Source organism: Falco rusticolus, chromosome 13 (genome assembly GCF_015220075.1).
Source record: "Falco rusticolus isolate bFalRus1 chromosome 13, bFalRus1.pri, whole genome shotgun sequence".
In the NCBI taxonomy this organism is placed as follows: Eukaryota; Metazoa; Chordata; class Aves; order Falconiformes; family Falconidae; genus Falco; species Falco rusticolus.
Genome location: NC_051199.1, coordinates 21,741,730 through 21,767,498, shown reverse-complemented (window position 1 = coordinate 21,767,498; position 25,769 = coordinate 21,741,730). Strand labels below are relative to the sequence as shown.

At 42.7% G+C, this 25,769-nt stretch overlaps 1 protein-coding gene across 2 annotated transcripts in view; it reads left to right on the top strand.

Moving 5' to 3' along the window:
• Positions 1–1,422: 1,422 nt before the first annotated feature.
• Positions 1,423–25,769, top strand: part of USP13 (ubiquitin specific peptidase 13) — a 56,351-nt gene continuing 32,004 nt past the window's right edge. The window contains exons 1-3 of one of the 2 annotated variants that reach the window (XM_037407489.1): positions 1,423–1,671; positions 11,380–11,505; positions 16,799–16,859. In XM_037407489.1, the coding sequence (XP_037263386.1) occupies positions 1,519–1,671; positions 11,380–11,505; positions 16,799–16,859 (340 nt within the window). In that variant the 5' untranslated portion in view covers positions 1,423–1,518. The remainder of the gene's footprint in view (positions 1,672–11,379; positions 11,506–16,798; positions 16,860–25,769) is intronic. The other variant, XM_037407488.1, reaches the window with a different exon arrangement.

Sequence of the window (25,769 nt, the reverse complement as noted above, 5' to 3'; positions counted from 1 at the left end):
TATTTGTGTGTGGGGTTTTTTTATCCAGCATCCAACAATGCTCACAAGTCTTCAACATAATGTCTGTTCTGAAGTCTAAGGTCATTCCACTGACATCATGTTCTGCCCTCGGTATTTCACATTGTTCCCAACACTTGATTAAATTGCTGAGAACAGACTGCACCGATCTGCTATCTCTCACAGACTGCTTTTGTAGTTGAATTAAATTGTAGTTGAATAAAACCTTACTTTTCAATTTTGTTGTTGAGATTTTACTAGAACTTCTGATTTTTGAGGTGAAAGGTAGTTCTAGCAAAGGTCACATCACCTGCTTGGAAGTGATTGATGAATCCTTGGATGTGATGTGGACTGCAGGTGGAAGGCTGTTTGTCTACATTATACATCTTAATTTTAAATGGATCAGTCATTTCTTTAATCCTGCTGCTGTCAAGGCTTATGCAATAGTTATTTGATATGGCTTGAAAAACTTAAATTTTGATGTTTTTTGTCCTACAAAGATACTTCACCCTGTTCCTCCTTCCCCTAACAGTATTCTTTAGAAGTGAAAAGCAAAGAGAAACACAGCAAATGCCATAAAAATGTCATTTTGAGCTAAAGGTACCATCCCTCAAGGCATGAAATCTGGGTTTGGCTACCGGCTGGCTACTGGCACTGCCACAGGGTTCCTTAGACATCTCAGGCTGGGCATTCCCGCCCTGTATCCCAACAGCTTGTCCCTCCATACCGCCCTACTCCGCCTGCCCCGGCCGGCTGGGCCCACGGGCACTGCGGCTTGCAGCGGGACGGCATCTCGCCACTGCCCAGTGTCCGCTGCACCGCTGGGCCTCGCAGCTGAGGGACTTGGCAGGCAAAAGGCTTGTTCTAGGCACGTGTGGCTTCCAAATCCTCGCCACCGGCACCTGAAACACAGGTATTAGTATTGGATTGCCTGAAAAATAAATGAAAGAGCCTGTAGCAGAGCAGTAGGGGGCAATGGGAGGCGTGCTCCGAGCTGCACTGCGAGACCGGGAGACGAAGTTCTTCGGGAAAGCAAGGTTTTTCTGGCGAAAGGCGTGCGCGCTGCCCGGCGGCCGGGCGCGGCCTGACCCCGGCTGCCGCGGGGCCCGGTCGGGGGAGCGGGGCGGGAGGAGCGGCCCCGGCTGCCGCCTAACGGCCGCCCGCGGCGCGCGCGCGGGGCGGGAATCGCCTCAGGAGAGCGGCCCCGCGACCGCCGGGGGCACCGCACCGCGCCCGCCGCCGAGGGACGGCAGGAGGCCGCGGGGGGCTGCCAGGCGCGGCCCGCCCCCACCGCCCTGCCCCTCCTTCCCTCCCGCCCGCGCTGGGACCCCCAAGTGCCGCCGCAGCTGGTGCCGCTCCCGCTGCCATTGGATTAAAAATAGCATCTTCCCTCCCCCTCCCCTCCCTCAGGCCCGGCTCCCGCCGCCGCCGCCGCGCCCTGCCCCGGGCCCGCCTGTCCTCTGCCTCCATTGCCCTCGCATCGCCCGCTCGCCGTCGGCCGGCCGGCCGCAGGGAGGGAGCATGCAGCGGGCCGCGCTGTTCAGCGGCGGCGATGCGCAGATGGCCGCCGGGGACCTGGGCGAGCTGCTCGTCCCCTACATGCCCACGATCCGGGTGCCCAAGTCAGGGGACCGGGTCTACAAGACGGAATGTGCCTTCTCCTACGACTCGCCTGTGAGTGCAGCGAAGCCGCCCCCGGCTGCCTCCGCTCCCTCTCCCCGCCGCGGGCTACCGACCTGCCCTCCGCCGGCGCCCTGCGGCAAATCCCGCCCCTCCTACGGCCCCTTCCCCGCTCCCCGCTGTACCTCCGGCGCCCACGGCAGCCCCTCGCCCTCCTCCCGAGCCGCCGCCTCCCCCTCAGGCTTCACAACCTTCCCCATCCCTTCCTTCGCCTGCCTCCACCTGCCGTGGCCTCCGCCGCAGCCAGGTCCCCCGCCCGGGCTCGCTGCCGCCCCGCCACGCGTGGGGGTCGCGGCGGGGGGGCCCGGCCTGCCCCGCACCGCGCGGGCTGCGGCTGTCGGGGCGCCTCACGGCGAAGCGCTGCCGGCTCGCACGCAGCAGCGGTGTTCCTTCGCTTGTTTATTTATTTTTCTCCTTAAGGCGGTCTGAAGTGGTTGCTTAGACACGGGGATTTTGCGGGTTTGGGGAAAACTTCCCTGCCTGCTGGGAAATGGGCTCCGGCTGGCCGAGCTCTGCCCGCGCCCCCCGCAGCCCTTGTTCTTACTTTCAGGCTGCGGTAGTGAGAAGGGGCAGTAGCTGGTTGCCTCGGTTGCAGGTTTTGGCTAGCAGGTGCCAATCGTTTTGCTTTCCTGCTGCCTTGCTGATCATTTTGCTTTGTAAAATCTTCAGAGAAAACCTTCAAAAACTCAACCTGAGAATTGGTGTGAAACACCTTCCTTCCCACAGTTTAGTTTCACCACTATACTTTAATGAACCTATAACATTTCCCTGCTAGCTTGTTTAGTTTGCTTTTAAATGAACGTTTCGTGTACAGTAAGCTTTCTACAGTGTTACAGATGTCTTGCAAAACTACCACAAACTCCCCCAGATCACATGTGTTCAGTGGCAGATTTGGGGCCTAATTTTTGACTTTGCTGATAATAGTGGAAGCCTTCATAAAATAGTAATGGTCAATGCTTTAAGAAACAGGTGCTTAAAATTACACTTTTAAAATGGAGCTGAAATTTTATTAAAAGTTACTTCTCCATGTGAAACTGAGGTTTCCTGGAGGCAATTGAGCACTTTATGTTGATGTTAAGGTCCATGGCAGCAATGAAAAGGAACCTCAGGGTTTACATTACAGAATATTCAACGAAAGGTAAGTTTCAGATGGATTTTTGAATCCATTATCCCCCTCTCTTTGATAATTCCTTCTAATACAGAAAATCAAAATTGGTTTTAAAGGTGACTCAGCTGTCTGGTGTTCATCATGTCTTGTTGAACAGAGGTTATTTTTACCCACACTCTTCAGGATCTCAAGTGTCACCCAGCAGCCCTGACTGTACTGGGAGGCGGTCTGATTAAAATTGCTAAATCAGACTCTGGTGCAGAGGTGTTAATTGCATTATATACTTAATAAGTTTTTTTTTGAGGGGGAAGATCATTGTGCCACAACATTTCCTTCAAATTTATGTTTAGGTGAACACATGGTTTTTAATAACGCTTTTGGGCTTCTTCAACATTATGATTTATAAAAAATATCTATTAACAAGTAGGAAGGGATATTAAATACTGCTATAGATTAAAAATGAACCAATCATCACCTCTTCCTCCCCTGCCCCCCAAACAAGCCTCAAGTAAACATAGTGAAAGCTGTGTTTAGCAAAACAATGTTTGCTCAAAAAATTTGAGCAAAATTTAACAAACTAGGTATAAAAGTAGCAAAAGGAGTTGGAATCACAATGTGTAATTTTTTTAAATTTACTTTTTCCCAAAAAATGTTTAATCCTTTTGACTTTATTGGGAAGATATTTCATATTTTGGAAAATATTCCCCTCTGTTAAAGCTTTTAAAAATTGCATTATAGGTATTCACTGGGCAAAAGCTTTGGCTGAACCTATGCAGTACCAGTAAAAATAAAACTAGTCTCCATTTCTATTGTTTTCTGTGGCTTTTCAGCCCATACCACTCCTTATCTTAGCTGAGCAAAGCACTGGTCTCAGACTTTATTTTTTATTACCATATAACCTAACAGATATTTAGATATTGTTTCTAGGATGATGATTCTAAAGGGCAAACGTGCTTTCTTGGGTAAAACACCATCGTTTACAAATTGAAAAGAGCAGAGCTGTGTTTTTACCATCTTTCATTCAGAAGAAAAGTGAAAGGATACAGACAGATTGTTGCCTTGGCTAAAGGGAGATGTTTGTCTCTGTATACTTTGTATTAGGTTGGTTTTGTGACTTAGTTTCTTAGGTTAGCTATATATTACCTAAGTGAGCCTTTTCCTGTTGAGGGGTCTGCCTCTTTTTGAAAGAAAATAAACTGTTTTGTTGTAATAGTAAAGCAAATGATCAATGTTAAAAAACACACTCTTGGTTTTATTATCCATGGTAAAATTCCAGATTACGTTTTTGAGAGGGGAGGTGTTTTCTCTTGTAAGCTTATTTCTCAGTATTTCCTCGTGTCTTCTCATTTTGCCATTTTGAATATGGTCCTTGTTACGGTTTAAGTTCAGCAAGTCACCCGAGTCAGTGCAATGCAAGATGTTCTGTTCTGTCACTTTTCTTCAATACCAGATCTTATTTCAGTAGTTTCTTTCATTAACACCGTAAAACCATCTCTCAGGTTTTACCTTTCTTTTTTTTTTTTTTTTCTCTCTCTGTCTAAATAAGGGAATTCCCTTATAGAGAAGTAAATTTCCCGAGTGACACACCTGGTCACACGGTGGCTCTATACTCAAGTTTCTTTAGCTAGACTGCTAGTATATTGGTACTTTCCCTGTAAGAAAGTGTTGAGATCTTTCAAATACTCACAGGCTTGATGGTTTTTAGTGTATTAGGATGTAGAGTATTAGTTTTATAGAGGAAGATTCTGTAGTAATTTTGAAAATGACCAGGAAGACAAAGATGGTCAAACCCAGAGCTTTTTGTGTCAGGGGGTGCCAAAGAAAAGGAGGTACTAGGTGTGAGTTGCTCCATCTTTTACTTCCAATTGTGCAAAGCTTAACAAAAAGCAAGACCTGGCTTTTGCAGACCTGTTTGTCACTGTCAGTTGTGTCCTCTTGTCTGGATTTGAGCAGTGTAGTGTCACTGAAGATCTATGTCCCAGTGGATACAGGCAAGTTCACTGATTGTTCTCAAAACTGGTTGATGTTCCCTTTCCAAGAGTTTTAAATCTTATTTCCTTGGGTGAAGATCTGAGAACAATGGCACTTTTGTGCTACAAAGGGGCGTTAGTTCACAGATTTCAGAAGTGTGAGCACAGGAGAGGTACAAGTGGATATTCAGTGTATTTTTTCCACGTGGATTAACTGTAGCACGATGATAGTGTCAGAAAGATGGTATTGTTAGAATGACCACTCAACAGATGAGAAATTCATATCCTTAGATTCTGCCTATTTCCAACAGAATGCACTAGGTTTGGTTTCCAGGAAAGTTGGCAGAAACAGGAGGCAAATTTCTGTGTACTTAAGAGCCCTAACGACACTTTTTAGTTTCATGTCTCATAAGATTAGAAAATACGCTTTTTTATGACTTAATTTTTGATGCCTTTTATGGGCTTTTTTTTTCCTCTTCTTTTTCTTTTCTTTTTTTGGGGGTGGCTTCTAGAAAAAATACGTTTCTCTAATGAGGGCTCCTATTCTAGTTAGCCATTGATTCTTTATACAGAAATTGAGGAGGGAAGCAAGGCTGCCTACAGAACACAAGTGCAGCCCAGTACTGATTATTACTCCCTCTAGTGACTGGCGCAGCAGTTGTAGTAGCCTGCCGCTTCCCTACAATTAGACCGATGAAGTCCTATACCTCTCATCTTTTAGATCTGACACACAGTTGTCCCTCTTGGTGACTGCTTTTCTGTATCTGTGCCACTGTGATGTAGGTTTTTTCTCTCCTATTTTTTCCACTGTGACCTCTCTTCCTCTTTTGGTGGATAAGCCTGACTTTGTGTTCAGTAGAATGCAGGAGGCGAAAAGGTTGCGTTATATAATCTTTTGTCATATTTCTATAGAAGTATAGTACTCAGCTGGAAACTCCACCTTTTAATGGGATCCTTGTCTCAAAGACCTCTGATCATTTTAGACCAGATGTGTCTGAGGGAGAGGCAAAAGGAATAGAAAAGGGGTACGAAATGGAGTATAAGAAAGGCTTGCATGCAGGCTATGCATGTGGTAGATGGATATGCTTTGAAACCTTCCCTAGGAAGGGCATTGGTTACAACCACAGCACAGGTCATGAGTCCGACAAAGTGACGGGACCAAGCAGTCTGGTTCTGTAGATTGCAGGACTCTGAGCAGCTTAAAGCTTGGCTTCACTCTGCTGGAAAGCCTTGCTGCTGACAACAGCTTCCTTTGTGAATCTTGCTGACTTTGTGGCTCAGGGACTCTAATGGTTATGTTAGGACAATTCCCAAAGGCTAAACTGTGCTGATGCTCTGCTCTTTATTAGATGTTACAGTTTCGAATGAAATCCTTGAGAGTCTGGAGTGCATAATGGATAGCAGCAACCATGCTGCATAAAACTTTCTAGAAACAAGCACCTTCTGTCTGGGTGTTCATTTGGTCAATATTCCTTGAAGAAAATTAGAAAGTCACTGGGGCCACTGCCTGGAAGGTGTAGGCTGGTGTCTTATTCCTAATGATGGGATGGGAGCAGCAGTGAGGAAACAAGTAAGAGGACTGAATACAGCAAGACAAAATCTAATACCCCAGACAAAGGATTTTGGCCTAGCTGCAAAACGACCTCTGTGTTACTGAGGCAGTGAATTGCTTGGTAGTGGGTGATCACCTGAAAGATCCGTTGTACCGTTGCATCGCAGGGAGATAGCAAAGCTGTCTGTCCCATGGGCAAGTTTTGCTGGCTGGGAGTGCACTAGGACACTAAAGTTAACTAAATGGTTTTCCAAAGTTGGCGAATGGTAAAATCAGTAAGGGTTGTGCCTGCAGTGGCTTACAAATGAGAAATAACTATGCAGCTTTGGAGAACAACCAGTGTGTACCTGCATTGTGCATTTCTGTGGGTTTGATCTAAATTTGTATCTTTGCCCTTCCCTCTATATATGTGACTGACCAAACTTTAGTTATTCTGTTATCCAGAGTGATGATGGGCTAGAATATTTTGGGTAGCAGAGAGACTTTGATGGTAAGGTATGTGGAGTGCTAGAGGATAAATACACAGGTGCAGATGAATGGAGAACCCTGGAGCTCTGCTGAAGTGCTGTGGAACCATTAGGTTTCATCTGAACCCTTCTCCCAGATTTTCTGTTTTGGAAGCACAGCACTGTCTTTGTGACCGAGGGAATATTGTACAGCTAGGGCTCTGCACAAAGCAAAAATCATCAGCTCCTCTCTAAATCTAAATACTGCTGCCATGGAAGTGGTACAGGTGGCACTGCTTGAGCTGTGGTATTGGGCTTGAGCTAGAAAGTAAATTGTGATGGATCTGAGACATCTCTATCAGTGGCCCACGCGATCAGCACCTGGATAATCTGACCCCAAACAGTGTTGATTGGTGGGTCAACATTCTGTATCCTGGTTGCAGGTTAGAAGTACTCATGATGTAATGTTAGTTTTGCCATTGTATCTGCTCACTTGTCGTAAAGCCTTGATCCTGCCTGTGAATGTGACTTGTACAAGATACTGCTTCAGAATTACATATGCCCTGCTCTGGAGCCTGCCTATGATTTATGCATGGGAGTGAGCAGTCGATCTACCTCTTGGAATGGTCATTTTTTGTAGAGAAATACTCTCACAGAAACCATGGCAGAATGCGCAGAGCAGCCAGTGACTCTCTGTCATAACTGGCACTTTTTGCTTTATATGTGATAGAATGAAAAAACTTTTCATTCTTATCATTTGGGTATAGAGACTTGTGAAGACTTAAGGTGCCATTTTATTGTCTTCTCTGATACCTGTATTAGCAAAATTTACCATTATTCTAGTGGATCTAAAGCATACACCTTTACAGTAAGTGTTACAAGTCTGTAATTGTTTGCCATGTTAGTAGATCACCGCAGCAATTATGTTTTATAAATTCATTGTTGTCTGAGCCATCTCAGGAGTTGAAATTGCTAAACCTTAGATTTTCCAGAGGGATCTAAATGATAATGGAATGCAGGTCATTAGTTCAAATCCTGATCAGGTTAGTAGTGTTTGAAAGCTATTAGTGTCTGGTGCTCCAAGCGTGTGTGGAGTGAGGTGGTGATCTTTTGGTTTCCACATGGACTGGCGTTTGTTTGCCGTGCCGCTCATCCACCAGCTTCCCTGCACTGTTTTTCAGGCCTGAGAGGGAGTAACTTAGTTGTGTTTTAGGTCTCTCTCACTGCAGATTCCCCCGCCCCTTTCTTTCTTCATCTTACCTCTGCAAAACATGAATTATTATCTAAATAAGTAAGAGATTTATTTTTTTTTAAATACTTTCCTTCCTGGTGTGGACTGCATGTCTCCCTCTCTATCAATGAAGTGTCTAGCATACTATGACCATCTTAGCATCAAAGAACAGGAAAAGCATCTCTTTTCCTTCTGCTTAGAGGGTAAGAAGACAGCTACTCTCAAGTGGCCTTCTGGGTAGTGATCAAGGCCTGAGCATGTACAAGTTTCTGCCCCAACAATGCCTTTAGATTGGAGTAATAAGGAAAGCAAAATACATTACTTTATCCTAAACTTCACACTACATGCGCACTACATGCTGAGGCAAGAATTGGGGGAGGGGGGAGAACCCAACTAAAATTCCTGGGTTTACCTCTGAGGACAACCAATATTTTTCTGGTGTAAAATAGGGTCTTCAGTACTTTAGATATGTTGCCTTCCTCCAGCATAAACTTTCACACATCTCTAAAATGACTATTGATTACAAAGATTCACATGCCACTGCCTGTGTAAAATACTGTTCCTTCCAGAACTGGTTGTGTGCTAATTAGGGTTAAATTCATCAGCACAAAGCCTGTCTTAGATCACAGTCAAGTGTTCTTTGAGCACCAAACAGGGACCTAATCCTTTATACAGCCTTCTGCAAAGGTGGCTTTTTCATGTTTGCCCCTGTTTTGCTGTGACCTTTTAGGCTTCTAAACAGTTTGGCCACTTCTTTCCAAGTTGTGTGAGAGAATAGTCTGCCTGTGTTCTCCAGGAGAAATAACTGGTTTTTTAGTAACCACAACCAACTTACTCAGGTTCTACATTTAGCTGGTATACTGAAAGATTGTTCATAGGCTGCTTATCAGAAACGGTTCAGTGGTCTCTTGGATTTCCTCCAGAAAAAGAGAGAACGGTCTCCAAGAAAACAAAATCATCAACAAAGTTCCTAAGACCGTAGAGTGACAACACCATGTATTTTTATTAGGCTGGGTACCTATAGGATTCTCTGGTAGAGAACACATCCGTGACTTTATCACAGGAGATAATGCAAAAGGATTTGGAGTCTGCAAAAGCATAATGGGCCTTAAAGTAGATAAATCTGTGAAAGAGTAGCGAAAATGAAAATAAAGGTAATACATTTTAAATACAATCATATTTTATGAATTATTTGAGTACCAGATTTGGAGTTTTCTTTTAACAACTTCATTACCTTTGAGCACAATTGTAGATACTGGTCCTGTTCTCAAGGCTGTGAATATTTCAAATTTAAGGGAGCTGTGTTTTTTATAAATAGAATCTCAGGTAAGGGTTATGTGGATCAGAAAAGAGATGGATAAGTAGTTTACTATATACTTTGCAGAAATAATTGTGATATCTAGATGCTGAAAGAATGACTTCATGGTGTATGTTGTGTGAATGGCAGATTGCTAATTTGAATCCTAGAATGCTCAATGCAATTTTTTGTCCGTTAAAGATAGGTAAAGCAACATATGTATAATTCATTGCGTGTTCATCTTTCAGCTAAATCAAAAGCTGAAACTGGTATGTGTTGGTTTACATTAAGAAAATGGAAGAAACAGGTATTTTCTAAAGTCTTGGGGTAAAATGCCATTCTCTGGTCTCTATTTATGTTTGGCTCTGCTGGCTGCTCTGGAAGTGCTGGTATTTATTGGCCTCTGAGGCTGTTCTTCAGTTCTGGCTTTAGTTGTACTGATACAAATGAATGTGTTGGAAAGCAGCATGCAGGTAGTGCTAAGCTGGAAGCTCAGATTCCTTCCAGTCCTACAGAAATACTCATTGCCAGTCTTTGCAGTAGGCTGGGGGGAATTAACTGGCGTTAGAGTGGGACATTCAAGCCTGGTTTGGGAACAGTGGTGGGAGGGAAGAGACTTGTCAGGCCCTAGCTGATCTGTGCCAGGTATCAAATGAGCAACAACTACTCAATACTATTAGCCCTTCAGCTTTTTTTTTTCTGGAATAGAATAAGGTGTATTAACCTGGTGCTGGTTAAGGAAAGCATTGGAGATCCACTGCGATCTCTGTCAGACTTGCCCTCTGCTACTTGTTCCAGTCCACAGGGCTGGAGAGAACCTAACTCGTGCCACGGCTGGCACGGCACGATGGAGAGCTTTGTGCTCCCTCGTAGAGGGGCCTGGCTGGGCTCCAAGGTAGAGTGGAGGTTCCTGCCTGGTAGAGCCTTGAAGAGAGGTAGGCCAGGCCGGAGAGAACTTCCTGGTTTACTGTACTGAATGTGTTTCAGGTGTGGCACTAGCAGGTGGTGTCCAGTCACAGCAATTGTTGCTGTAACAATTCTCAATATATGATTATGCACATGTATGCACCTACTGTTACTTGTTTCTGGAGATAATGTGTGTGGGTCTTTTGGTTTTTTTAATTTCCTTCTAAGGTGCCTGTGGATGAGTTTAGTTCATGTTGTTCTTTGGGGAATTTAATATGAGATGTTCTGTACTGTCCAATAACACAAACATGTTCACAATAGAAGGCCACATTGCTTCTGAAAGGCTCAATCCTTGTTATGCATCACCTATTCAAAACAATGCGTGCTAGAGGAGGGCTTAAACAGTCCAACACCAATGAACCAGATGGCTGAAAGTCCTCATGCCAGTCTGAATGATGTAGGAGAGATCTGGGAGAGGCCTTAAAATGGAACAAGGTCCTAATAACAGCCAGCATCAACACCCGGCTTTTGGGTCAGCAAAAAGTGATGGGACTCCCACCAGGTTATGTTACTGAAATGTCAGCATCTGTGATCAGTACCAGGAATATGTGCCTTTGTATTTCCTTTGTAGAGCCCTTGTCTCTGAGCTCTCTAATTGCATGAACAGAGAGAATCCCTGATAGATACTGACACTTGCCAGTTTTCTTGTTAGCCAGTTCTAAGAGCTGTAAGATCGCTTGAGATCTGTTTTTCTCGGGCAAGATTGTGATCAATAGTAGAAGTTGTGGCTAAATCCCTGAAGCATGAGTTTTGCCATGCTTTTGATTTGGAATGTTGTTCTTGCAATCAGATTGCCAAAAAAAGTTCTTCTATTTCAAACAAATGTCTGTGCTTCATTATTTTGGTTGCTTTAAGAGTTTCTGTGCCTACAGATCTCTGGATTGGGCACTCAAGCGGAATTTTTCAAGACTAACTCTAGACCTCTGATTTGGACACTGACTAATCTGTAGCTGTAACCTGTTTCAATGTGTTTTTATAGGCTGTGTTACGGTGTGGAAGTTTTAGAGGACTGATGATGTAAACCCCATAATGTGTTATGAAAGCTATGTTTTAAGGGCTTGCCTGGTAACAGAGTCCTTTCTGTCCTGTTCAGTTCCTTCTGTGCTGTAACTATTTGTGTCATTCCTTTTAGGATTCAGAAGGAGGTCTCTATGTGTGCATGAACACGTTTCTGGGATTTGGAAGGGAACACATTGAAAGGCATTACCGGAAAACAGGACAGTGTGTATATTTGCATCTGAAACGACATGTGATAGAGGTGAGACTTGTGGATTCCCAACTAACTACCCCGGCAGTTCTTGGGTCTCTTGCACTTGTTTAGGTAATGCATTTCAGACATAGACCAAATCTTGAATGACAGAAATGAACATTTTCAGATTTGAGGCTGAATATCAAATTCAGGTGCTTGGATCCCAACCTATCCTATAGCTTCAGTTCTGAGATGAATCAAAAGCCCTAAAGAGTCAGATCTTAAATGCAGCTTGTCGCCTGACTTCCACTGATCTGTTTTACTACATGCTTCTGCGTGTCACACAATATTGTCTGCATATTATGTGCATGCTGTAGGTAACTAACTGAAGCCTGCCTTTGAAGTGTAGAATTACTGGTTTTTGGTTCAGATTTGGCTGGAAGGTTCTGAGTTTTAGTTTGTTTTGTGGTTGGTTTTTTTTATATATGAGGTTTAATCTTGAAGCGTCAGGACTTCTTTTCATCCTAAGATTTCTGTACAATTAAATCATGAGCCCTAACTCTGACCTAGCCTGGGATCTAAAGGTTAGCTTTAATGCTGGATTCTAAAGCCACACACTGTCCTCATTTAGTCTTACACCGCAACACTCATGGATGTATATATACAAACTTTGTGTTCACTGTTCTTCCATACTATAATATCACTGCACATCAACAGTAACTTATAACCTGTGCTTCTGTTTGTGTGTGATTTGTCTGGCATTTTTAAAAGGCTGTTAATGACTTCTGACCTGAGCTATCTGGAAGGCACTGGCTTTGCTTATAGCTTGCTCTCCCACAAGCACTGTCTATTTTGGCAAGTTAGAGGGCCTAAAATAGCTGCTTGGAGCAGGGTAGAATACTTCACGTTTCTCATTCTGCAGCAATGTTTCCCCTGGGTGATGAAGGCCTTGAGTTATGTGAAGGCCCTGACCACTTATTTCCAGTAGATGACAATTCATATTTTATCAGAGTTATAGTTGGGTGGATTGCATGTCTCCCAGGTTGAGTTTGTTAGTAATGTTTGTTATGCTATAGAATTGTCTTTCCTTGTAAGTATGATAGTAACATTTTCCTTTATGCTGTTAACTGAGTTTTTGCAGAAACTAGTCCAGTTTTAGCAACCGTTCTTCTGAGTGAATTTAACACTCCTGAAAGATGGTATCTAGGACTTGAGACAGGTGGGCAGAAATCCTGTCAGCTTTCCTTGTATATATCTCTATTCAAGCATGTGACCTGGGAATTCTCAATATTAAGGTAAACTGGAGTTAAAATGAGTCCTCAAAAATTCCTTTCCTGGATAAAGATTAGGCTGAAGAACTCCAAAAGGGAGAAACAAATATACCAGATGTTGTTTAGTGTTGTGTACCTCTTCAGTTTAACTACTTCAGTGGTTCCTATATTTCTCCTTGTGAGTCAGGATTGTGGTGGTTTGACCCTGGCTGAATGCCGGGTGCCCACCAAAGCCGCATCATCGCTCCCCTCCTCAACCAGACAGGGGAGAGACAATATGGCTCGTGGGACAAGGTAAGGACAAGGGAGATCACTCCGCAGTTACAGTCACAGGCAAAATTGACTTGACTTGGAGAAAATTAGTTTAATTTATTACCATACAAATCAGAAAAAAAAAACCAACCACCTTCCCTCCTTGCTCCCCCACCTTCTTCCCAGGCTTAACTTAATTTCCGACTTCTCTACTTCCTTCCCCTGAGGAGCGCAGGGGAACAGGGAATGGGAGTTACAGTCAGTTCATCTCATGTTATTTCTGCCACTCCTTCTTCCTCATATTCTTCCCCTGCTCCAGCGTGGGGTCCCTTCCACAGGAGACAGTTCTCCATGAACTTTTCCAGCATGAGTCCTTCCCATGGGCTGCAGTTCTTCACACACTGCTCCCGCACGTGTCCCTTCCATGGGGTGCAGTCTTTCAGGAGCAGACTGTTCCAGTATGGGTCCCCTGCATGGTCACAAGTCCTGCCAGCAAACTTGTTTCAGAGTGGGCTCTTCTCTTCATGCATTGACAAGTCCAGCCAGCAAACCTACTTCAATGCAGGCTTTGCATGGGCCACAGCCTCCTTAGGGCATCCACCTGCTCTACCGTGGGGTCCTCCACAGGCTGAAGGTGGGGGTCTGCTCCACCATGGGCTCCATGGGCTGAGAAGCACAGCCTGCCTCACCATGGGCTTCACCATGAGCTGCTGGGGAATCTCTGCTCTGGTGCCTGGAGCATCTCCTCCCCTCCTCCTTCACTGACCTGGTGTTTGCAGAGCTGTTGCTCTTACATAGTCTCATTCCTCTTTCTTGCTGGCGCAGATTTTTTTTTTTTCATCTTTATTTCCCCCTTTTTAATATGCTATCCCAGAGGTGCTACCACTGTCGTTGATGGGCTCAGCCTTGTCCAGCAGTGGGTCAATCTTGGAGCCGGCTGGCGTTGGCTCCATCAGACACAGGGGAAGCTTCTGGCATTTTCTCACAGAAGCCACCCCTGTAGCCCCCCTGCTATTAAAACCTTGCCATGCAAACCCATACAATAACATGGCAGAGGGGCCTGGCATCTATGTTTGAAGGTGGTGACACACTTGTGCACTGAGTCATGTGGTAGGAAACAACGTTTGACTATACAGGTGAAGACTCTGTCATCCAATATGGTTTATAGATGGGATTCCTCGTGTACTAGCTGTGGATTTGTTTGCCATGACTATTTGCTTCTTACGTGTTATCTGTGTTTTCCTCTGAGCAATGTGAAACATCAGGCCTTCATTGGAACCATTTTATGAAGTGTCTGGCACATGCTGCATTGTGGTTTGTTTTTTTTTAAGCCAAGCTTTTGATGGTGTGGATTACACTAAAGCCAAAGGCATTGGATATGCTATCTTAAGATTCTTTTAGTGAGGCTGCTATTCTTGCTTGTGGTTACCTTGGCATCATCTTTGCAGAATGCACTGCATTGCTGCAGAAATCCCTGTTTGCTTCCGAAGGTGTTTGGAATAAGTATCAGTTGTGTATCTTGTCACAAATGAATTAGAAAATAAGGGTCAGATTTCCAGCCTATTTGCTTAAGAGAGTTAGAGTATCTGCCAGTGGCAGATGAGCACCAGAGGCATCTGCTGAATCAGAAATGCGCACTAGTGCAAGTTATGGAGCATCCTCTGATAAAATTCTTAGATAAATCAAGAAAATTGATCTTTTTTTTTTTTTTTCCCCAGAATTTCACTCTTCAGAATTTTTTCAATCAACCACATTTCTGTAGTGCATTACTTCTATAAAACTGCCTGGATAGTGTTAAGCCCTGGGCAGAGCTTTAGCCTGGTGCTATGGTTACACCTCAGCCCTGCTGAAAACTCTGGGTAGAGAAGGATGAAATTTCCTGCAGTGATGGGTTCCTGGATTTTATTCAGTGATGATGCTGTTATAAAAAATGCAGCAATGATGTATTTAAAGAGAATGGAGTATAGGCTACACTGACACCTTGTACAAGAAGCATCACAAACAGAATTTGGTGCCACTCCTTGTGCATTGTGTGGACTCCCATTTGCTGAGTATGTCACATCTGCTGGAAGCCAAGATTGTTTTTTGAATGGGAGATGTTTTCTGTGATTTCTGATAGGTGAAGAAACAAGGTAAAAAATACTGTCATGTTCTGGGTTTTTCAGGATTATTGAGCATCTGCAATTCCAGTTCAGGTGTATTCAGCAGTTAGGAAAATTAAGCTGAAATATTAATGTCAGGCTGACAGTGATAAATACTCCATGTGAATTCTTCCTTGTTGAAATCTCTAGTCCTAATGACTGTCACGGTATCTTACTCAGTGACATCGGCATTCAATTGGAGCTTCCTGGTGATGGAAACATTTTTTTTTTTTATTATTTTTTTTTTTACTTCTGAAGCTATAATCCTTGGAATATGTGTAATTTATTAATGATATATTTGTAATTGCGTTATGTTGTATTTTGCTGCTGCTTTTTTTTTTTAATAGATTTGGGTTCTTCACTACTTCCTTTCCACTTGTTGAAATCTAGTAGTAATAAGGAGAAAAATGTTCTGCTTGTTGTTTTCACTTCACTGAGGACTTTTTTTTCTTTTAAATGCTGGAGTTGCAGCCCTGACTCCCTTTCCCTAGGGCTTGCATATATGGATAATGGGTTCTGTTCTTAAGTGCAGCCAAGGAGTGCTAGTTGGCATCTGTTCTTTCTAAGAATGGAAAACTTTCCTATGATGTATAAGACCCCACTGATGATTCAAGCAATCTGCTTTGGCCAAAGCTTTATTTACATGGTGAAGGGAACCACCCAAAATATGTGACCCTTTCACCTAATGAGGAGCAGAGGCAAACATGAACTTTTCCTAGGCTGACAGGTTCTTGGCTGGATTTTCTCCACCTGTTGTATCCCAATATTATTATTTAAAAAAAAAAGTTGCCTCACAACATTGCCAGTTACACTAACATTACACACTACATAACGCATCATGTTGGCATTCTAGCCACAGAGGCTTATTTGCGTTAACTTGATTTGTTTTAATGGTGCCTGTTAATAAACAGCTTAAGAAGCTAGTGCACTGACTTTTACATTTTCTCAGCCTCTCAGCATTTCCCCTAGTAGTCTGAGGTATTCTGAAATGGGAAAGTAGTGCTTGAAACTGGGTGTCACTTGGAAGTTACTATTATCTGCTGTGGAGCTTAAATTAAAAAAAAAATAAAGTCCCCTCCCTAAACAATTGCTTCGGTATTGTCAGGTGTCCTCCATATTTTCCAATACTAAGAAAGCATGGTGGTGACTTGGACTGATCATAATGAAAGCAGACATGGGTCCTGACAGAAAGGGCATTTATTTTCTGGATAGAAGAAAATAAGTTGAACTAATAGATAACAGCAAAGTGGTCATACTGGAATTAGTTATGAAGGAGTGAATCTTTTATGCAGATAATAGCCTTTTCTTCCCCTCTATAACTCAGCTTTAGTCTTTAAGAAATACTGGAGAGGATCTAGTGGTGAGAGGTCTGAGTGATGCTAGATGTCCCTGCCTTGTTGACAGAATGGCAGTCACCCATGCTGACCATGATACATGCTCTGCTTAACTGCTAACGGACCAAAGTCTGAAGGATTCAGATGGTGGTTTTCTCACTCCATGAGGGTAGTAAGCAATGATGAGTTGAGTCCCATTGTCGGGGAGAAAGAAGAGGATTTACGTTCTTGCTTAGCAGGGACTGCAGTTTAATGGAAGGACCATGAACAGATGTGTGTCGGAAATGCTGATGGTATGGGGTTATTGCTGATTTACTATTGTCTCACTTGGTGGATTTTTAATTGTTTCTTTCTCTCTTTCCAGAAAGTACCAGGGGCATCTGGTGGAGCTTTACCAAAAAGGAGGAATGCTAAGCTATTTTTAGGTATTGTGAACAGCTGCTTTCTGGAACAATCCTTTTCTGGCCTTGTCTTCATGTGTACTTGGGTTCTGTCCACCATTGTGCGTGGCTTTGGGGGCTCCTTGTGGGTTTTATTTTTCTGTTGCATTATTGTTTTTAACTTTTTGTTCTGGTTTTAAATGCTTGTTCAGACAAATAAGTAGTTCTTAGCAATTTTGGTGCATATTGAGAAATGTGTATGTATACATGAAACATTTTAATCTAAAGTAGGCTCTCAACTATTCTTAAACAGCCTAGGATTTGGTTGGCATTTTTTGACTAGTTCTGTCCCTTCTCTCTCTTTGTGGTTTCCACAAAGCACCCTTTTATGAAAATGTTTATCTATACTTAATGTGTAGATGTAACAGGGCCTCAATGTGGCACTGTTCTGCTCAGCAGCTGGTAATTGGAAGGGTTGTTAACATTTCAAAGTTGTTACACAGATAAATGTTCTTAAGTGATGTTGTGGTCTCTCCTGTAATGAGTGAAACAGTACATATATCATGAGCATCTCCTGCCAATTCTTATCCTGTTATGTCAACAGTTATATCCCTTTGTTTCATGGAAAGCAGTTTTCTTACCATGTCCATTTCACCCTATATACATTGATTCAGATTACCTAGAAAACCTGAGGGTCTCATAAATATGGACAATGGGAACGTAATGCAAAGTGTATATTCTCCCTCCTCACATCACTTGTGGTATTTCTCATATTCATCTATTATTTGTTCTTTCTGTATTAATAACAAATAGGGAAATTTTCTTCTGGTAATGAGGGGATTAAATGTTTTCTTTACAATTGCCAGCTCTTATGGCTAAAGGGGAACAATAGTATGGCCTCCCTTTGGAATTGCTTTGATCTGTGGAATGGGTCGTGAAGAGGCCTTTGCAGATTGTAATCTGTTAAATTGTTGTTCATGTCTGGAGCAAGTTTTGCAAGGAGAACTTAGGGACAAAAAAAGTCTTAAGATGAGTCATAAAGGAATGAAACTTCTTTTGTAGGAAAGAGCCTGTTAAGTCACAGATGCTGGTCTAAAAGCTGTTTACTGTCAGTTTACATTGAAACTAATGTTTGTTACTGGATGCTTATGAAATATTGGTTCAAAAACAGATCTGGCTGCAATGCATCGGTGCTTGTACAGTGTTAGCAGTGTGAGTGTAAACAAGAAGTACAAAAGCATGGTCAAATTTGATTCTCACTGATCTACTGCATACATTTTGAGACTTCTGTCATTGTGGTATGCTGGCACACAGTGTGCATGGCATAGTGTCTCTGATGTCCTATACTGGAGTCCTCAAATTCCACCCTTGCACATGAGCATTTTGTTCCCACTGGGTAGATCTGATGCAGTGGTTCCAAGTGTCCTGGTCCAAGGGAACTTCTGAAGGCGGTGCAGTTTCACTGGGGTGTATTTAGCTCATGGAATCATCAGCATTTAATCCAGCACTTCTGGAATCTAATGCAATTTTGAAAATTTATCTTATCTGCTCTGTTGTTCTACTGCAGTCCTCTTTGCAACTCCTGCTGGCTGAGAGTAAAATGGTATCAACTCCCTGCTCAGATTCTGGAGATGGTACTCGCATCCATCCAAATGCTTTGTATCTACTTCCTTGGCTCAGCAGATTTCGTTATTTTTTGGCCGTACTTAAAGTAAAGAACAAAGAATTATTACTGTCCTTGCTCATAGCTGAGGAAACAAAAGCAGATTTGATAGCTGATTTTATAATTTTGCATGTGACAGCAGCAGAGGTGGTTAGTAAAATTTAACATTTTTTCTCTTAAGTTAATTTTAATTAATTTTTAATTGATTTTATCTCTTAATCCAACATCTTCATTGTTGGTTTGGAGCTGCTGGACTTCTCATCTTAACAGGTTGGTTTAGTTTTGTCTTTCTAATTGTGACCATGGGCATCTATGGTAGAGGTTTGCACCAAACTGGCTGTTATCAGCCCATAAATGTAGCCTGCCATTTAGGGCTTACCCTGTCAGACAACAGGAGACAACGATAATGGGTAACTCGTACTATCACTGTGTTTCTAGGTGTCTTTGAATGTTTCCCTGAAGGCCCAGAGATTTAAGCTTTGTGTACAAAGTCAATTCAGTTTGGACATTTGTTACATTGCTTCTTATAATCCTCTTTGATGTAAAGCTATTAAAGATACTAAACCCTTTTCAGTCTCCTTAGTATTAGGAAAACATCTTTTGGATGCTCATTGATTACTTTCTAGCACTGCTGCTATCCAGCAACTGCAACAGAAACACAGACTGACTCAGTCACCTGGAGGCTTTATCTTTCCCTAAACAATAAAATCCATAGAAAAGTGTGTGTGCATGTGCATGTATACATTTGGTTTGGGACTCCTTTTGTTCTTGTTTTCATTTGGAAAAGGCTGGGGGGTGTTGTCTGTGAGTGTTCTGTGTAATCAGGGAGCATAATAACATTGTGCATTGAAACGTATGAACTGCCTTTAATTTAGCTTGTTCAGGTGTTGCTAGGCAGTGTGGGTATAACCAGCTCAGATTGTGCAAGCTTTCAAGGGATTTGGGATGATCTTCAAAGCAGACTGTCTGCACCACAGTGTATAGAATAATATCCTCACTGCATTGCTGTCTAGGCTAGCAATTTTGAAGATGCTTTGTGCTTCTCAATATGTGTGGCTATTGCATGAAGTTTTAGATTCAGTCTGTAAAATGGAATGAAATTGATAGGACAAGATGGTAGCTTCTCATGACTTCACAAGGTTCTCAGATAAGAAACAGCTGCAGTATTGTCTTTGGTATGCAACCTCTTGTTTCAACCAACCACAGTATGGTAAATGGTTTTGGAAAAAAAAACACATGATGGGGCCAGGAAAGGTATCATCACTAAATTTAATTTTCATATTAGCCCATCAGGAAGAAAAAGAATGGATCGGAACTGATAGAAAGTTGTATAAACATGACAGAACAGAAAAGAACCATTGTGGATTTTCCAAAGTGTGAGTGATGGTTCTGGGTCTATGAGAATACTCTGGGGTTATGTGTAGTAGCCCTCCTATGTATGTATTCAGTGACTGTGTGAGTAAGAACAAATCAGTTAATGGGACATACTATGATCTTCCTTACAAGATCCTGGTCAAAAGGGGTAGTAGAGTAAGAGGGAAGACTGGAGGCTCAGTTCTTGCAGTAGTTACCACCAGTACACCCCAGACCTGTTACTCCCAGGAGTTCTCTGCTGATAACTGTTCTATGATGAAGAATTAATGAGATTGTAAATAGTCTGGAAAGGGTTTGAAAAATGAGTTTGCTGGGTGATTTATCTAAGAGATTAAATCTAGAAGTGATTTTTTATGTGTTACTGAGTAACTAAAAAATAGATGAAGTAAATGTTGAAAAATGCAAGGAAGGCAGGAGAAGTGCTTTAACTGTGCACATAGTGATGTGGTCTAAATTAGCTATTACTGTTCAGAAAGGGAGTTCTGAGAGAGGAATGCTGTGAATGGTTCTCTGAAAATCTCAGCTTGGTTGTCAGCAGCAGTGAAAGAGTCGAGTGGAACATCGGAGTAGAGCAGCATTTTATGTTTTGTTCTCTATTATTTTGCTTTATAAATAAGTCAACCTCTCTCTTGAACAGAGAAACCACAGCTGCATGCTGCTCTCTTGCTGTCTCTCTCCAAAACCAGCCAGACAAATGCAGACCCACCCCACCACCCTCAGCAAACAGAAAGCCCCTGACAGATACATGGAGGCTGGGAGGTATATGCTGAGGGAGGAATTACCACATTTTTGCCTTGTTCTGGTACCCTCTTCCTGGGCATCTGTTGGTCTCTGCCAGAGCCTGGACTCTAGGCTAAACAAAGCTGGCAGGGTGGCTGTCATAAAACTTGTCTATAGACAGATGGTCTCTTCCAGATCAGTTACCATAGCACTATCTGCCAGTGCAGCAAGTGGTGTGAACTCTGCTTTGACCAAAGTCAGGGCTAACTTAGACCATCAATTAGAAGTGTTCTGAAGTACTCAAATGAACAGCTCTGTCAGCAGAGCTGTGAGGATGGTAGTTGCTGGTAAGGAGCAGTATCCATGACACACAGCTGGTCTCGGAGAAGGCCTTGGAAAGGAAAACTTCCACTTAAGAGTCTGGGAGAATGCGTAAACTTGCTGAGCTTTTCCTGGATGACACCTGCCTGCCTGTGGCAGTGAATGCAGCTACAGCCACCATTTCCAAGTGTGAAGACCATTCATAAGAGTGGCTGTACTGAATCTGACCACAGCTCCACTTAGCTCTCCTAGATCTCCTAGCACGCAGTAGTAGAACCCTGTTTTCAGTAAGGATGTTTTTGCTTGGTAAGCTTCTAAAGAGAACTTTTATCATGAGTGACTGAAGTTTATATTTATGTAAGTAAGCACATATATGGAGTGTATATCTATGAATGGAGAGTTGTGATTTAGGAGGATTTGAGTGTTTCCTGACAATATTTTTAAATTTTAGCCCACTCAAGTTGTGTGTACTCCCCAGCAGTAGCAGTGGAACTGATTAGACCACGAGTGAACCTGTTGGTTCACAGAAGACAGTGCCAGAAATCCAAGGGGTGAGGTCTATATCCTAGCAATAAGAACAGCGTAGTAATGCTTTGGAGATGTAGCAAGCAATTTGGATGTGAATTTACAAGCCTTGAATAATCCAAATGAACCTAGTAGAAAGGTTTTTTTTTTCTTTTTGTCACAAAGGAGAATGTTATGACTATAAAGTGAATCTTTTTGGTTTTTAAAATTTCTTCTTTTTTTGTATAGCTCAGCTGATGTCAGTTTCATATGTGCCTGAAGACAAATTAACTGAATAGCTTATATATATATATATTGCAAAGTGCTCCTGCTGACACTTTGTATTATTTAGAAGATTCAGATTTATTTGCTTTAAGGTTTAGTCCTCCACTTCCAAGTCAACACAAATTTGTCTACTCGTTTCAGTTGAGAGCAGGATCAAGCCCAGATTCCTAAGATGTCTTTCTAGAGTTTCAAAATTAGTTGTAGGCTCACTAGTCAACATCCTCATTCAATTTTCATGTTTGTATTCCCTTTCATACGCACACAGACCCACTCATATGCACAGGAAATCCTGTTAGGGGGTCCTGCCTGGAGAGTGCTTATGCCACTATTATTAGTGCAGTCAGTTGGTAACTTGTCTAAATCTAATCTGGGCATGTCCACTCCTCTTTCTTCCCCTCCAGTGGGCTGGTTTACAGTACACTGTCTTCCACTCCCAGCTGCTGTTTTCCATCAGTTCAGCAGCAATGCATTTCTCCAGTCACTGAAGTGATGCCTGTGAGCTGAAGTAAACTTACGCTACTGACCACTTGCCCAAAATAATGACATCAGCCAAACTTCTGTTTTAACATGTCTCTTACTTTGCTTTGCCTGATGTGCTGGCCTCCTAACACAACACTTATGACCTACAGACAGTTTGTTTTAGTGACCACAGTGTTTAATTGGGGCTATGAGGAGGCACTGTAAAGCTGTTAGTCCACTAGAAGGGGAACAATGTCATGGGAACATTCACCATCAAGGTGTCAGCTCTTTAAAAAAAATTACAAACACGTTGGTTGTGTTGTGGCTGAGTCTTAGAACTGAGTAAAACCTTTTTTGTCCAGAGAATGGTCTACTCACAGTGTACCTTGGAAGAACATCCTTGTCCAAGAAGCAGCCTTGTATAAAGTACGGTGCTTGAAAGTTCATATTTTTCAGTGCCTTTAGTGTTATGGTAATTTTTAATCAGATATGCTCCATTTGCAAGGTGATTTCCGCCTGCTTGTCTTTCCTGTAGTTACTCTTTCTCTTCTCTCAAATTCTGCACTGGTTTTAAAAACCAAGTTTGAAACTGCCTGCAGACCGCACACGATGCCCAATGGCTACAGGGACAACCTCTGCCCTCATTTAGTGTGGGCTCCATTGCCTTCTAAGGTAGTATTTGTTTTATTATATCTATGCTCATGCTTTCTTAGCCATGTTGGCCCTTGCACAGGCACAGAAAATAGAATGCAGGTAGAACTTCTTACTGGGCAACTTACTTAGCAACTATGGCTTTCGGTGCATACAAGCCAAGATTTAAAAATATGAGTAGTGATTGGGGGTTTTCAACTGGACATTGTTAAGGGGCCTGTCTGACAGTCAACAAAAAGGATTAGTTTATATGGTAATCTGTGTATCAAGGGATTTCAGTTGGTGACCTTAGAAGTCCCTTCCACTCTTATGTACTGGATCTGAACCCTGAGAAACTGTCTTTGGCATGGTAATTGTCAAAAAGCACTGATGCAGGCCTTTTAATTCCTGTTCAGAGGGAGTAGGTGTGTGGAGTGGAAGTGTACCAGCTTTACACAGTCACTTTCAAAAGTGAAATTGCCAGTTAAATCCTCATTTTTTTTTTTACCTGGAACTGTTATGAAGTTGTGTGTAGCTTTCTTTAAAATAAGAAGCGTGATGCTGCCATATTGGCATGTCAAACATCCAGAGTGCCATGCTGACAGAACATAATTTTCTGCTTCTCTGGTAACGTGAATGGTATGAAGCCTGAAAAGGTAAAAAGGAACTTTCCCTCCCCACCCATTTGTCATGGGTTAACCCCAGCTGGCAACTAAGCCCCACACAGCCACTCGCTCACTCCCCCCATAATGGGATGGAGGAGAGAGTTGGAAGGGTAAAAGTGAGAAAACTTGTGGGTTGAGATAAAGACAGTTTAAAGGGAAAGCAAAAAAAGAAATGCGTTCACCACTTCCCATCAGCAAGCAGGTGTTCGGCCATATCCAGGAAAGCAGAGCTCCATCACTCATAATGGTTAATTGGGAAGGTAAATACCATAACTCCAAATGTCCCCCCCCCTTCCTTCTTCTTCCCCCAGCTTATATACCCAGCATGCCGTTCCATGGTATGGAATATCGCTTTGGCTAGTTTGGGTCAGCTGTCCTGCCAGTGTCCCCTCCCAGTTTCCTGTGCCCCTCTAGCACTCTTGCCATCAGGGCCCAAGAAACTGAAAAGTCCTTGACTTAGTATAAACGTTACTTTACAAACTGATGTTTTTATTTGTTGCTATCATCATTATCACGTTATCACATTATCACACCAAATCCAAAACTCAGCACTGCACCAGCTGCTAAGAAGAAAATTAACTGTATCTCAGCCAAACCCGGGACATCATTGCACAGAAAAGGCTGATGCTTCTAAGTGTGTGAAGTCCTTAAATGGCAGTGGGTGATTCCTAATAGGATATTCAGTCTTTCATCCCTGGGTCACCAGTTCAAATGCGGGTCAGGTCAGTAGCAGTAAAGTTGCCGCTATCTGGCTGTTGTCTGGCTTGTGAGTTGAGCTGAAGCATATGCCTGAATTTTGAACCCGGGCAGCCTTATCATTTCTGTTCCTATACAGCGGATTGTAAATATTATAAACTTAATGTCAGTATCATAAGGAAATTAATTACTAGCAGGTTTTACACGGGTCTACAGCTGGCAGTGGCTGCGGTGAGCTGTCTTCGGGTTCCCTCTGGTGGTGGAGCGAAGTGTGTGGCTGCAGGCCCTGCGGGAAGTGTTTGCTGCCTTTGGAACAGACACTGAGGTTTTTTATCCTCTCTGAGGAAACCTCTGTCATATTTAGGAGATGGTTAGTACTTTTGGTTTTGCTGTGCTGGCCACCATCAAATTTCTGGGCATTACATGAAAATTCTCAGTGATGCATTGTCATATGTATCATCAGCTTGGACAAACTCACTGTCTTTGCTTCATAGAGCAAAAGAGCTTACTGTTACGGACTGCATCTGTTGGGATTCACTTTACGAAGACAGCATTGTAATACAAGCTGTGAAAGAAGCCTGGAGTAAAGCGAGATCACTGGTGACCTCTGTTATGCTGCAGTAAGGGAAGGAATCATTAAAAAAAAAGGTCTGATTTGGGGAATTAGTAACAAGTTAATATTTTCTTTATAAATCTCATGCTTTCAGTATAAGAAAAAGTTCATGCTTTTGTGTCTATGGCCAGCTGATGAGAAGGGTCTTTTGTTGGTTTCTGCTGAGAAAGAAGTGCTGCTGGAAGTCACTGACAGTGGGTGTTGTCACCCCTCAGGACTGGCTGGTGCAGCAGGTGAGCCAAGAAAATGGAAAATGGATTGTGTTCCTCTCAAGAGGTGATGTTTCCAGGCCAAGTTAAAATATCTTTTGATACTTGTTTTATCACTTAGGATATTCAGGCTGTTACTGCCCACTGGGTAAACAGAGGGCTTAGTTTTTTGAATTTGGACTCTGTCATCCTCACCTCTCTCCCAAATGTACATTGGAGATTTCAGGCATTCCCAGGGTGCAGTGGTTGCTGCCAATGCTTTTTTAGTATAGAGTGGCTCATTAAGCATACGCATGTACTTGTAGTGAAAATAAGAGCCAGCTTTAGCTACTGCTAATGCATCTTAATTCTTGGTTGAGCCTTATTCTGTCAGTGACTGTCTGGTACATCAGAATACAGTAGATCCAGCATCTCCAGATGGGAGAAGGATCCAGAAGATCCATTCCTTGCCCAGGCTTTTCTTGCAATTGAATCTTGTCAAATGTCTGACACAACACGCACGTGTTTGGTCTTAACTTTTTCAGTCATCCTGGAAAGAACTGCACAAGATTTTTAACTCTGTCTGGTCCCTGTGGGATAATTCTATTTTTTGATGAAGCTAGAGATAAAAACACTAGCCATTTGGTTACTTATATACCCTCCCGTCTTCTCTCTGAGTTCACTTTTTTCTGGACAAGCATTTTAGCTGGTGTTGCTTGATCGAGGCTCATATTTAAGCAAAAAAAGTCATCTTTACACTGGAATAAGAGTGTACACAAACACTATGGAAGGCTTGATCTTCAAAATCTGGTTACACTGGTTACAGACTGGAGTTAG